The sequence below is a fragment of the Apus apus genome, chromosome 1 (assembly GCF_020740795.1).
Source record: "Apus apus isolate bApuApu2 chromosome 1, bApuApu2.pri.cur, whole genome shotgun sequence".
Lineage (NCBI taxonomy): Eukaryota > Metazoa > Chordata > Aves > Apodiformes > Apodidae > Apus > Apus apus.
This window is the reverse complement of record NC_067282.1, coordinates 22,229,391-22,242,850: the sequence shown is the minus strand read 5'-3', so window position 1 is coordinate 22,242,850 and position 13,460 is coordinate 22,229,391. Positions and strand designations below refer to the sequence as shown.

General features: G+C 36.8%; 1 protein-coding gene across 1 annotated transcript in view; it reads left to right on the top strand.

Annotated features, from left to right (window-relative positions):
- UBL3 (ubiquitin like 3) overlaps positions 1-13,177 on the top strand; it is a 56,711-nt gene extending 43,534 nt beyond the window's left edge. Inside the window, exons 2-5 of the mRNA XM_051626751.1 lie at positions 2,231-2,339; positions 6,041-6,127; positions 10,914-10,991; positions 11,397-13,177. Coding sequence (XP_051482711.1) covers positions 2,231-2,339; positions 6,041-6,127; positions 10,914-10,991; positions 11,397-11,449 — 327 coding nt within the window. The 3' untranslated portion in view covers positions 11,450-13,177. The remainder of the gene's footprint in view (positions 1-2,230; positions 2,340-6,040; positions 6,128-10,913; positions 10,992-11,396) is intronic.
- Positions 13,178-13,460: the final 283 nt, after the last annotated feature.

Genomic DNA, 13,460 nt, shown 5'->3' with positions numbered 1-13,460 from the left:
AGCTATGAAGAAGGATATGTGGTTTTGGGGCATAATCACAGAGAAGCTGTGGATACCCCCTCCCTGGAAGTGTTCACAGCCAGGCTGGGTGGGGCTTTGAGCAACCTGGTCTAGTGGGAGGTGTCCCTGCCCATGCAAGGAGGTTGGAACTAGATGATCTTTAAGGTCCTTTCCAACCCAAACCATTCTAAGATGTGTCTAGTAGACAGAGGAGGTTACTCATGTTACACAAGAATCTGGTGTGGCATCATTTAGTATATTACAGAAACAGTTATCTATTTTGAGGAGAAAAGAGAAGAAAATGAAAAGTGCAGAGACAGGCTCCTAGGAAACTGGTATCTTACCTAGGGAAAGCTTGAAAAACGTGTCTTGGGTAGTCCAGCTTAATAAACAATAAAAGTGTTGTCTATACGTACACGGGTGGAGATAGCTAAGAGAGGGGAAACTACTTAAACTGAGAGACAAGATAAGCAAAACACGTGGATGTAGTCTGATCATAGCTGAATTTAGGCATAACATTTTAAAGTTTTAATTCATTACAGTAGCCAGGTTTTTTTAGTAAACAGGGATAGTGGAACTTGGTCTGCTTTTTCTGCTAAATCGTGGTGAGATTAAAAATAATTCCTTAATAATTCTGGAAATGTGAAACAAAACAGAACTTTAATGTTTATAGCCAGATGTGTTTACGAATTGTATTAATTGGCTTTGACTAAACAGCATTCCCACAGCTTCTCTCTGTTTTTTCACAATTTCCTGGTATGCAGCCATACTCCTACAGTGCCTGTGGTGCTTTCTCAGAGTCAGCTACTGCTTTACTTCTTTCGTGGGCTAATGGCAGAACTCATATTTTCTGAAGGATGTTAGCAGAGGGACAGGGAGTGGAAACTAGCCCCTTTATGCTAACTCTTTATATCCTTGCTATACTTTGAAATAGAGACTGAATTGCTTTTTTTCTTCATTTTCTTCATTGACATTGAAGTGTGCAGGATAATAGAGATTGTAATTTGGATACTACCTCCATTAGGTGCTGGAAGATAGGTGGGATGAATCCAAGCCAAAACATTCACAAGAGACTATCTGGAGCTTCTGAAACATGTGGAGAGTAGGTAACTGAGGCAGGGCTGCCATGTTCAGTGAATTTGGTGTGCTGAGACCCAGAAAAGTCTTAAACTTGGGAATTGCTGTGATTTTTTTCCTTTTGTATCTGACTTAGAAAAGTTTCCTGAATTCCAACAAGGTAAGCTTTGTTGCAACTTAAAATGAGAGCCACGGTTTGAGAGCGTGATTTGTAAAAAAAAATATCCAAGCACTTAGTATGCTGAAGTCCTGCTAAAAGTTGATGCCATTCAGGCAGCTAGACTCCTACTTGCCATAGACATTCACAAGTGCTACTTACCCCAAAGCATTTTGTGACCTTGCTAGCAGTTGCTTGAGGAGCCAAAATTTAATCTCTTTTATATTGTAAATAGTGTCATAGTGAGCTCTTTACACAGCTTATTTTAATACTATAGAGAAATGGAATTATATCCAGTAACTTGCAAATAGAAGAGAGGAAGGTTGTAGCTGAAGATACTGATGGTTCGATAGAGGAAATCCATGATAGAAAAACTGTGATGTGATGTTATTAGTGCATTGCATGTGGATTTCAACCATTTTGCTTCTAGTGAAAGACAGGAGTGGGTTCAAGTTCTGTAGCAGCTGGGACTCAGGAAGAATGCTGTCTGACTCCCTAGTGTTTTGTAGGAGGTGCAGTGGGTGAGATCAGGGATGACAAAAACCATTCTGGAGAGTGTGCTAGGGCTTTTACTGAGGCTCACAGGCTGCTAAGTTGCAGATTGTAATTTTTTTAGTGCGCTCTGTTCAGGTTAATTTTTCAGGATTGTATTTTTCCTCTTCATTCAAGAAGATATGTTGTCAGGATGTCTTGGCTGGAATTTCTTTATACTATGCTGACATTTTTTTTTAAGTGGCACAATTGATTCAATTACTACCTACCAGAATCTTCTGGTGTTTACTATCAAAAAAGCCAGCTCTTAGAATTTAATTTTCCTAGATTATGTGTAAAAAACCAAAATTTTATTGACCTGTTTTAATACTGTGTAAAACTGTTTTTTCTCAGATCGCTTTGGACCAATCTTCTTCTGAAACCAATGGCAACTTTTTAGTAACCTTAAAAATAAAAATGTAAATCTTCTCTGGGTACTTTCCTAATACTGTGGTTTTTTTACAGATAAATTTGCGCCTCATCTTGGTAAGTGGGAAAACGAAAGAGTTCCTGTTTTCACCAAATGACTCTGCTGCAGATATCGCAAAGCATGTGTATGACAACTGGCCCATGGGTGAGTAGCACTGTGATTTTGGCTTTTTTTAACTGGTGTGCTAGAAGCTTCCCTGTGTTTTCAGACTAAAGTGTCAATAAACCCATCTCCGTTCTCAGGGTTCAAATTCAGTATGTTTGTTGCATATTTGGGCATAGATCTGTACAGAAAAACAACTGTTGCCTTCTTTTTCCCGGTTTCTTTGGTTGGACAGATTTTTAGATGTCTGGACTATTTCCCTCTTTACTACTAAAACTTGCTTCCCCAAACTGGAGTACTTTTTTTCCTTTATCTTCAGATGTTTTTCTTGATCAGTCGTTAGAGTACCCTAGTAAGTGTGAGGAAATCTTGGAGATACAAAGCCTCTTACATGAGAACAGCTGAAGTAAATAAAACATGGCATGTCACATTTGTGAAGTGGAGTCTGAAGTACTTTTCCATACTGCACTACCTTGGAAAGTATCTGTAATAATGATATTTTTCCATGGAAAAAAAAAACCAAACACAACAAATATAAAAGAACATTTTAAGAGATGTTAAAAGACCGAGGGAAACTGGGGTTGTTTGTATGAATATACTTGGTGTTATGTAGGAATACTAGCTTCAGAAAATGTAATTGAAAACTTAAGATGTGTATTCACATATGTGAATAGTTCCACAAAAACAAAGTGCTTCTGTTCTCCTGACTATGATTTCATGGGAAAATAGCCAAAACACAGACATAACATTACATACCATGAAAGAAAATGCTTCTTTTGGTACAGGACTTCATTTGGGTTACTGTTTTGCTGTTAAAAAAGACTACTGTTTACACAAACTAAAACATTGCAGTATGTTTCTGTGGTGCTTCTGTCAAAAAGCTATGACAGTTGATAATTCATGCCAAAAAGTTAGTCTTGATAATCCATATTTAGGCCTTAAACTCTTCTTTGAGGTCTGGAAGAACAAAGTTTCAGGGGACTTCTTTGCTGTTGTGTATTGGTTGGTTTGTTTTGGGTTTTTTGGGGGGATGCAGCATTATGTATTTAGTAAAATATGTCATGAAGGAGGAGGTTTTTAGTTCCCTGAAGTATAATAGATGTAAAACACTTTTACAGTAAGAAATCTAGTGGTTGTAGCATCTGTGTAGCTACTCTACGTATTTTAATTTATGCCTACAACATAGTTGTCATGACCAAATGTTCTCTCTTTTTCTATATGAACTGGTAAAAACAGAACAGTTTTTTTTCTTACTCAAGTTTATTCCTGAACATGTGGTGTCATGTTCCCAGTCTGGCAAAGAGCTTGAAGGCTCCAGATTATGAGTTTAGAGCTGGGAAGAAACACAGACTTTAAAGTATCTTTAAAAAAAAAAAAAAAAAAAAAAAAAAAAAAGCAAAACACAAACCAAAACAAACAAACAAAAAAAACGAACATGGAAGCCTTAGTTGAAATACCTACTGTCCTTGGTGGAGTGCTTAGTCTAAATCTTGATGAATGTTTAACTGCCTGTGCAAAGAAGAATGGTGTCAATTCAAAAGACAGGAAAAATCTACTTCAGAATAGTGAATAGGTTTTCACAAGCATTAGCCTACTAACTGTTTTCAGACTGAGAGTGTTCTTCTTTGCCACAGGACTGTGAAATCTTGATGAGGACTTAAGTTTTCTTGAAATAGAGTTTATATGAAATGTCTGGTTTTACCACCATTTTGACTTGTTGTGATCTTGTGGGGGAAAAAAGTCATAAAATATCCTTAGTCACATGCTGGCAAGATCAAGGAAAACCCCTCCTCCCCTCTTTTTGCAATGTAGTTGTTAGTTAAGAATCTCTTGACTTTTAGTGGAAAATGCCAAATTTATATTAAGGTATATAATGTAGATAAGTTACCTGTTCTTCCCAACACCTCTCTCCCCATTTTCTTCTAAATAGTATAAAGCTTTTTCTTGTATGGCAATTATCTGCTGAACAAAAAAAAAACCAAAACAAACAAACAAACAAAAAAGTTGTAGGTAAATATCTTCTCCTTGGCTCATTTAGTCATCAGTGGAAATTAAAATTTGAAATTATGTCAAAAAGAGATGTTTCAGACTGCCAGCCAAGAAGCAGAAATTAAAAGGATGGGTAAACTGGCAGCTTAGCAATGAGCAAATACCTGTGCCAAGATACAGTCTGTCTTCTTTTGGTTGCTGTTTTACATCATTAGGGCACTGTAAACTGGCTGAACCTCTCTTTACAGTCATAGTATAGTGGAGTTCAGGCTGTATGGAGTAAAATAAATAAATAAATAGCTGGTATCTTCCAAAAAAACATTAATCCTAGCAGTGTGATAATTCAGTTCCTTAACACAGCCCCCTTCACAGCGTAGCAAAAAGGGCATGTGCTTGAATTGCAAGACAATTGAATCGGACCCTGAGTGGAAATACTTGAGATTCAAAATAGCTTTGGTTGGCTGATGGGATCTAATCTCGTAAAGCAGGCACATGCAGCAGCGCCTGCTCTGGGTACCAGCCCTGCCCTCTGCTGTGCGATGGCTCCTGCTGCTCGGCCTGTTTACTTTTTCACACCAGATGCCTCCCCAAACACCCTCCGCAGCTGGAGCTTTTGTTTTAAATGCTTCCTCTTCTCCCCTTTTCAGTTCTTCTCCTTTTGTGCTGCCAGTTGCTACTGACTGTATGTTAATTGTATGGTCCCAGTGAACAGGTTGGTTTCTGTTGCTTGTCATGATCCCTTGCTGAATATTCATTTTGGTACATAAACACTACAAAAGCAGAAAGGGAGAACATTTGTGAACAGCTGTTGCCAGATATCTGGTCAGCTAAGAAACAGAAGACACTGTATTCCCAGAGAGCACATTTAAATAGAACATTTTAAGGTTTTATGATGTTTGTTCTGAAAGTAAAGTACATCTTTATTTGTTGTTCACATTGTCACAGGGAATGGTAAAAGAGTAGGAAAAGATATTTTAAGCTTATAAATTATTTATGGATGCTTAGGCATTATAGGAAATGCATTATAGGAAAATGCGTTCTTGCTTTTCCCGAATCACTGTTTGCCACATAAAAACATCCACAGGTCAGCCTTTAAGAAGTGCCTTAAAATGGCTCAGTCAGCACCTCCTTCGTGAGAGTGCTCCGTTCCGGCTCCGTCGGGGCTGCTCAGGTCAGTGTCCCCTCTGGGCGTTTCACTGGTTGGATCTGGCCGTCATCGAACGCTGAGCAGTACGCAGAGCCTTTTCAGTGCTGCGAGCTGAGAATCCTGTTTCAAACGCCCCATCACATGTGCTTTTGCTGTGTGTGCGGCTGCTTCCCGTTGCTCGAGAACGACTCCCGTTAGCTGGTGAGGAGTATGGCTTGAGAATCTTCTGAATGGAAAGAAATTAAAGAAGTTTTAGCCGATTGGGTATTAAGCCTCAGGTGGCTACTTGTATTTATGGAATATTTTGTGTAGGACTTGTTTGTGTGCCCAGTATCTCATTCAGTCTCTGATGTAAGTTAGTAATATTTATACTTGCAGGCATAAAATTATGTGTTTCAATGCCCAATGTCAAATAATGAATGTAAGAACAGATTGTCAGGAGTTCTAGCCTTGAGCTGCCTTTCTGTAACCTCACCCGATGCTTTCTTCAGCGCTTCATGTCAGAGTCCTGTTCTTAGGTTTTTTTTCCTTCCTGGGTAAAGCTGAGAGAAATAACAAATGGTGTTTTTATTGCAATGTAACTGACAATTCTTTTGCTTCTTTTCAGATTGGGAAGAAGAACAAGTCAGCAGTCCAAATATCTTAAGGCTTATTTATCAAGGGAGGTTTCTTCATGGCAATGTGACATTAGGAGGTATGAAAATAATTTTCATTATGCATGTGACAGCCAGGCAAAGGGGATATTTATTTACCCTGCAGTAAATACTACTTCACTGTTAAAGATCACAGGATGGCTTGCTATATACTATTTTTCGTCTGCATAAGAGTCACATTGTATCTTTTGTGTATTTTTCCATCTTGTTACCACTAGTTGTTAAACTTTGGGGGAGGAACCACCAACTAAGTCAAGTCTTCTATTGCATAAATAAACAGTTATGCTGCTTTTATTTGTTGTGTTTCTAAATGTAGTATCTTGTTTTGCCTCTCTTACGCTGCACTTGCAGGGTAAGCTACCTCATAAATGTCTGAAGTGTTAAAAAATGCTTGATAAACTTTATGGTAATTGGTTAAAGAATACTTTAAATCTTTGTGCAATGAAGGAAGACACCCTATGAATGAGAATGAGGGGAAGCATTCTTGCTGTCCAGTGCTCTCCCAGGGATACAATTGCATAGTTATGTGAAAACAAAACTAAATTGCTTCACTTCATATGCTAAGGAAATGCAATTCAACTCTGCCCCCTTGTGGCAAGCTAATTCCCACAATTACGTGTTTTGATGGATACCTTTGGTAGAGCTATGGCACAAATTACTAACAGTAGTCTTTCCTTTTGTAGATAAAAGTTAGCAGTGTGAATACCATCTGCTTCAATGACCAAACAAAATGAGACTCTTTTCTCTGTGCCAGTAAAAAAAAAACAACAAAAAACTTCTGTTTTCTCTGTATGTTCAGATTGTTCATGTACTTGGTACTTGAGTGTGATACAGAGAGGAGAAAATAATACAATATCACCAATGAAATGTTTTTGAAGTTAAAATGAACTTTAAAAGACTATTTCTGGGCTGCTTGTGGTGATCTTTTAAAGAAGAAGTGACTGGGATGGTAGGCCATTGATTCACTTTCCACCATTACCAATGTTGGCTAGTGATGTACTTTTAGAATAGATTTACTCTCCATATAAATCAATTTTTAATGCTGCTATATATACAAACACAGTCATTGTCAGTTCAGCTCTAAGAATTCTCAAATTTTTATTCACTCTTGAATGTATATGTTTACCAGGTGCCAATGAGTGTAGCTAGTAGCAGAAGTAATGGGGTTGAAAGACAAACGTCTTGGATCATGTCTGCAATTGGAGATGCTAGTCTTACCGTAGGTTTTCCAGGCAAGGACAGCTAAATGGGATTTTCTTTGCCATTCATCTCTAGGTGTTGCTCTTGACCACCAGTGCTTGTCCTGTTTAGTGACATTTGTCTAAATCTGAAACTACTTTGAATATTTAAATAGATTTTTACAAGGACAGGTGGCAATAGATGAGGAGTAGGGGTTTCAAGCTGTAAGAGGGTAGATTTAGATTACATATTAGGGAGAAATTCTTTCATGTGAGGGTGGTGAGATGCTGGCACAGGCTGCCCAGGGAAGCTGTGGAAGCCCCATTCCTGGAAGTGTTCATGGGCAGGTTGGATGGGGCTCTGAGCAGCCTGATCTAGTGGGAAGTGTCCCTGCCCATGGCAAAGGGTTTGGAACTAGATGGTCTTTACAGTTCCTTTCAACCTGAACCATTCTGTGATTTAATGTATTGTTTAACGAGTTAAGGTGAAAAATAATAGCTGCATGCTGTTGACTCTTGCATTAACTCAGATCTATGGATTTTGAACACTTACTTGGGCTCAGGGCATTTTAGGTCATTAATCATTCATGCGTTGCAATTTAATCATCCTGATTTTACCTTAAGGATCTGAAATGTATACTAGTGTTTTTCAAATATTTTTTTCTTGCTATATTATTTTAAGAAAAAGAATCCCTGAAGCATTGGATTCCTTCAGTACTAAAGAAATTATCTGGAGTAGAGGCTATACAGCTCAAAGGGGAACAGCAATTCATGAAGCAACCTTGAAAAGACTGTTACTTCAGTTTGTGGTGTTCATTAGATGTAACCCTAAGTGAACTAGTTATGTTTAAAGGAGGAGGGAGTGGAGAGGGGATTTCTTGCTAAATACAATATTTAGTTTCTTATGCTGTTTCTTATAGTACAGTTCCATTGAGCTTTTCTGTCTGCAGCTCTCTATAACTGAGTTATAGCACATAGTGTTTTATTTGCTTTAGGTGATTAGGAAATACTGACTGGAATTTGGACCTTCTGTGTACTGAAAGTCACTTTATCTACTAGTGAAACCAAAGTTTCCAAGGAAACAATTTGGTGTTTTCTTTTTTAACAGGAGCCCATTTTTGTTCACATATTAAAATGACATGGCAGTGTTCTAGTTGTAACCTCACAGGGTCTTATGAATTTGAGACTGCTTTAAACTAAGAAACATCAAAAATGACAATTTGATAGAAAAAACTGGCTTTAGAGTGGAAAATTTCATTTTAAAGAAACCATCTCTTTTGCTAGCTTCTGTGAATGGACTGTCACTACAAGCACAGTAGAGGCAATGGCACTGGAAGTGGTAAAGACAAATAGACCCTTCTGTAAAGCTTGCTGTGCCACTCCTGCCTGCGGTGCTTGAGCCACACTGCTTTGTTGTGTCCTGCCTGGGTGAAGGTTTGGAGATTTAGCTAGCAAGGCATGTTGTTCAGCTTCTAGCAGGACATTTCATCCTTTAGCTAAATATTTGGTCTGCAGTTTGTATTTGAAATAATGTTAAGTAGCGGAGTAATACATAATTGTAATCAGCAGTGTTTTACTTCCCTATTTATTGGAGAGGGGGAAGGGAGGCCAACCCACCCTGTGCCATACACATACCAAAAGGCAGGGTGAAAAGTACATTCTGACAATAGAAGATCTGTAATAAAAGTGGAATTAAACAGATGGGAAAGGAATGAAATACAAGTTTAGTTTAAGTGAGAGAAAGGGGTGAGAAAATGAAGACAAGAGCAAGAAAGGATTATGAGCATAGGTTAGTGTGCCCAGATTCTGTCATGGTGCTCCAGGCAAGATGCTGGAAATTGCTAATAAGAACTTGTGTGAACTATGCAAACTACTAACTGAAATTAGTTAATTGAAACATTAGCATACTTTTACTTGATTACTGTAAATAATTAATATCCACAGCTCACTAATCAAGTCTCCTCAAGTGTCTTGATACTATGAAAGATGTCCCTAATGTGATTAGTTTGTAATATTTTGCTCTTTTTGCTTCTTAAGAGTTCACTCCATCAAGACAATCCTTTTCCATTGAGTTTAACAGACTGTTAATATCCTCTTTGTAGAGTTTTCAATTGTATCACAGAATCAAGAACACAAAATACTTCATCCTTTTCAGACTTCAAGCTATCAATAGCTTCTAGTTGCAGGCACAGGCAGTGCTTCAAGTAAACCAAGCAACTTTCAGATCTGACTGTCTATAGATACGGCAATTGCCAATGTACAGCCTCTTCAGAGTAGCTTGTGGAGCTGTGCATCTCTCCATATGCTTACACCTGTGTTTTAATCACAACTTGCATTTTTTCAAACCAACACACAGGGGATGTATGTCATTTAGTAGCAGTGTTGTGGCTAGCCTTGTACTGAATACATGTAGTAATCCAATGCTAGGTTGATTTATTTTGTATTACTCGGTTTTGACCCTGTGCTGTGGTGACTGAACTAGAGACATTTTTCTCTTCAGTTACCTTCAGTTGTATTGGACATTCATTATGCATTTTTCACTTCAAATACCTTGGTGCACTGTTTGTGAAATCAGAAGATGTAAACTGGATTTGAGAGGACAAATTCTACTCAAGCCAGAATTATTTCTGTACTTAGGCTTAAATTCTTATTACATTTATCACTAACTTTTTTTCCTTTATGGGAGAGGGGATGAAATTTAGACATAGCATCTTTATCTTACCTTTCTCTGAAAATTTATAAAGGTGTTTAGTTTTGTTTCCTCTCTCCAACTCCTATGATTAAAGTTATGTAAAGAACTTGTAAAAATAGCTCCCATATAAATAATTGGAGTATATAAAAGTTCAGAATGTTTAATCTGGCAACGGGAATCTGGTAAATATAATGGGCAACAGAGAATCTTTTCAAGGAGACTAGAAGTTTTGATAAATATTATACTACATTGCAAAAACCGTAAATATAGCACTGTGTTGGTCTACTTAAATCAGAATGTGAAAATGATAATTTTAGAATTTTAGTTTCAGAAACAAGCAGAACAAATTGAGAAAAGCTTCAGTACTGTTATTTTGTGTTACTAAAGCCCACAAAGGCAGCATTGTGAGAACTGCCTTATCTGATTTAAAATGTTTTACATTTTATATTTTTCACATGCAGCTGATGTTACAGATTAATATTGAAAGGCAAGATGCAGGCGTTTTGTATTTCACAAAATCTGTATCATGGATAAAAGTAAATTTTATATAGATCTGTTTTGCAGTAGTGGCTCAGTGTTTTGATGTATCAGCAGTAACAATTTAGTGGCTGAGTTGGCCACTTTTTGGCATCCATATTAATAAAGTGCTTAGCACCTGAGCCTTGGCATGGATGCCTGCTTCTGCTTGTACTCAGTAGAGGAAAGCTATGTTTCCTAACAGGAATATCATGTCTCTAATAACACAATGTCTTAAGTGATTATTATCAGGTCCCAAGACCCTGATCTACAAAAATTTAGCCAGAAACACCTTTCTAAATCTACTTAGCAAGCAGCTGAAACCTAGCAGTATGACCTCTTGAGCAGATGGTAATCCAATTATAGTTAGCTTCCATAGGGTGTTTTGAAGAAAGAAGACTGCTGTAATCTATCAATAAATCTCCCTTTCTCCTTTTGCAGCATTAAAACTTCCTTTTGGCAAAACAACAGTGATGCATTTGGTGGCTAGAGAGACATTGCCAGAGCCAAACTCTCAAGGTAAGCTGGGCACTACAGCTGTTTCTCCTTCAAGTACATGGCAAAGCAGTCAGATCTCTTCCAGGCTTTTTGAGTGATTCATTGTAGAAGAAAGTCAAGTTCTGTGGTCTTTTGTGAAGCAAGTAATGAAATGCTTTTGTACATGTTGCTTATAGAAAACTAAGAAATTCACGTTATGGTTTTACCAATTTTGTAAAATGCAGACATTTACTTAAACCTTAGAAGCTTTCATTTTTATTGTTAAAATCTACTCCTGATTTACTTTTCAGTTATGTAAGCATGTCTATAATAATTATCTTTTTTATAAAGATAATTTTAAAAGTTTGTATCAATCATACTCAGACACAAACCAACCCAATTGTTTTAGAAATGGAGTGTAAGCAAAACTCTTTTCTTGCTCCACAGGTCAGAGGAACCGTGAAAAAACTGGAGAAAGCAATTGCTGTGTAATCCTGTAACCCTGTTAGCTTTACCTGCTAAGTGTGATGTAATATAGTCTTTGTCTTTCATGCTGCTGGAATAGAAGAGGCCCTACCCTGCTTCAGACACCTGTAGGAAGAGCCTGTCTGTAAATCCGTGGAACTGAAATATTACACGAACACTGTCTCATTAGTCTTTTTTTTTTTTTTTAAGAGAAAGATCTATGAACACTTTTCTTTTTTCTTTTTTTTTTTTAATTCCTCCTTTTTGTTTTTTGAATAATCTTACAGTGCATCAGTTCTTGAAAGAATTCAGTCTCCAGAAAATTTAGTGTGTTCTTTTCCATAGCAGGAATCACTTTGCTACCACAGAAATCTCCATTAACCGGATCTAACCAGTCAAGCTTATTAGATGCAATTTGCACTAAGTGTGGTTGACAGTATATTTCTCATCAACAATCTCTAACAATATTTGAGACACCTAATAATAATAATCTACAATGTGTATTGCAACACTGGAAAATCGTATATCTATAATTAAAACAATCTCACTTATGGCCAAATGAAAGGAAAAGCTGTTACGGCAATTCTACCTAAGTCAACCTCAGTGGCCTAACTGGCACAGAATACTAACTAAACCAAGTCTAACTATATATATTTTCACTGCAGCAAACAAAAAAACAAATGATGTGCCTGTAATTTAAAAGCACTCTGGGGAGGGCTGACGAAACGGATTATTTCGTTACTGCGTTGCACTCTGATCTCCTACGTTAGTTGAGTGCTTATTGAGACAGCACAAACAAGTGCAGAGAGTGCATTTCCTAGCCTTAATATGGGAGGGGTAATTTCCTGTAGTTCATAGGCTTTTATTATTGTGCATAAAACGTTAGGAAACATTATTTACTAATCAATTTTATGTACTTGAATATTGGCAATTGGTGTTTTTCAGTCATCTTCTCACCTGTACCTTAGTGTCCACTGTCATGCTTACTCATTAGAAACTTCAAAAAAAATTATTAAAGTTGAAAAAGCAAAAAGAAAAAACCTCTGCCATAGTACTAGTTTTGTTTCTTTACGTAATCTGCATTTGATATTAGTGCTTGCAATTGTAATAAAATCAGAAGCTGATTTTTGAAGGCATACATAGTTTAAAAGGATGCCATTCGTTTATTTCATATCAATAATTTAAATGTTGATATGCTAAAGAAATTTGCACAGCACTAAAGCATGAGCTAGTTTCATCTAAACCTGTAAAAAATAAAAATAAATAAAAATAAAAAAATATAAAAGATTTTATATTTTTTCACTGGGGAGGAATTCTTCCTGGGTGAAATTACAAATATGTGTAGAATATATTTAATAAAAATCTTATAAAATACATAACTATAGAAGTTAAATATAGATTGGCGTGTAGTATAATAGAACAATATTCCATATAAATAGCTTTAGCCTTTGAAAAAAAATGAGTCACAGGTTGACATTGTGTCTGTACTTAAGTGTCCACAACTCTTACAGATGTTCTGTGTAATCGTTTTTTCGAATGATTGGCATCATTCAAATGTAATCAGGTTATTTTATTCATTGTTACTGCTTTGATGAAATGCTTTATATGCAGTAGATTTACAAAAATATTGTTCATACTGATCAGAATTAAATTTGTATAGAGCAGAGTTTTAAAACAAATTGTAAATAGCACTAAACATTTTCTTTCTGCAACCTGTACTGATAGACTCTTCTGTAAACTAAATAAAAGAATATTGTAGTGCATTTTGGTGGTGTTTTAAGGGTTGTAACTGGTCTCTAACTACTTTTAATAATACTTTGTAATTTGGAAACTAAATAAGCTCTCAATTTATTTATTAAAAAAAAGAGGGGAGACAAAACCTGCTGGAAATGGCTAGTGGGGTTTTTTTTTTTCCACTCTCTTTACATCAAAATAGGTGGCCCACAGGTGTTGGTTGGTTGATTGGTTTCCGTTGGAGAAGAATGCCATTAGGGAGAGCTGCGGTTGGAGTGCGCAGCCGTGTCACACCCTGGGGGACTTCACACA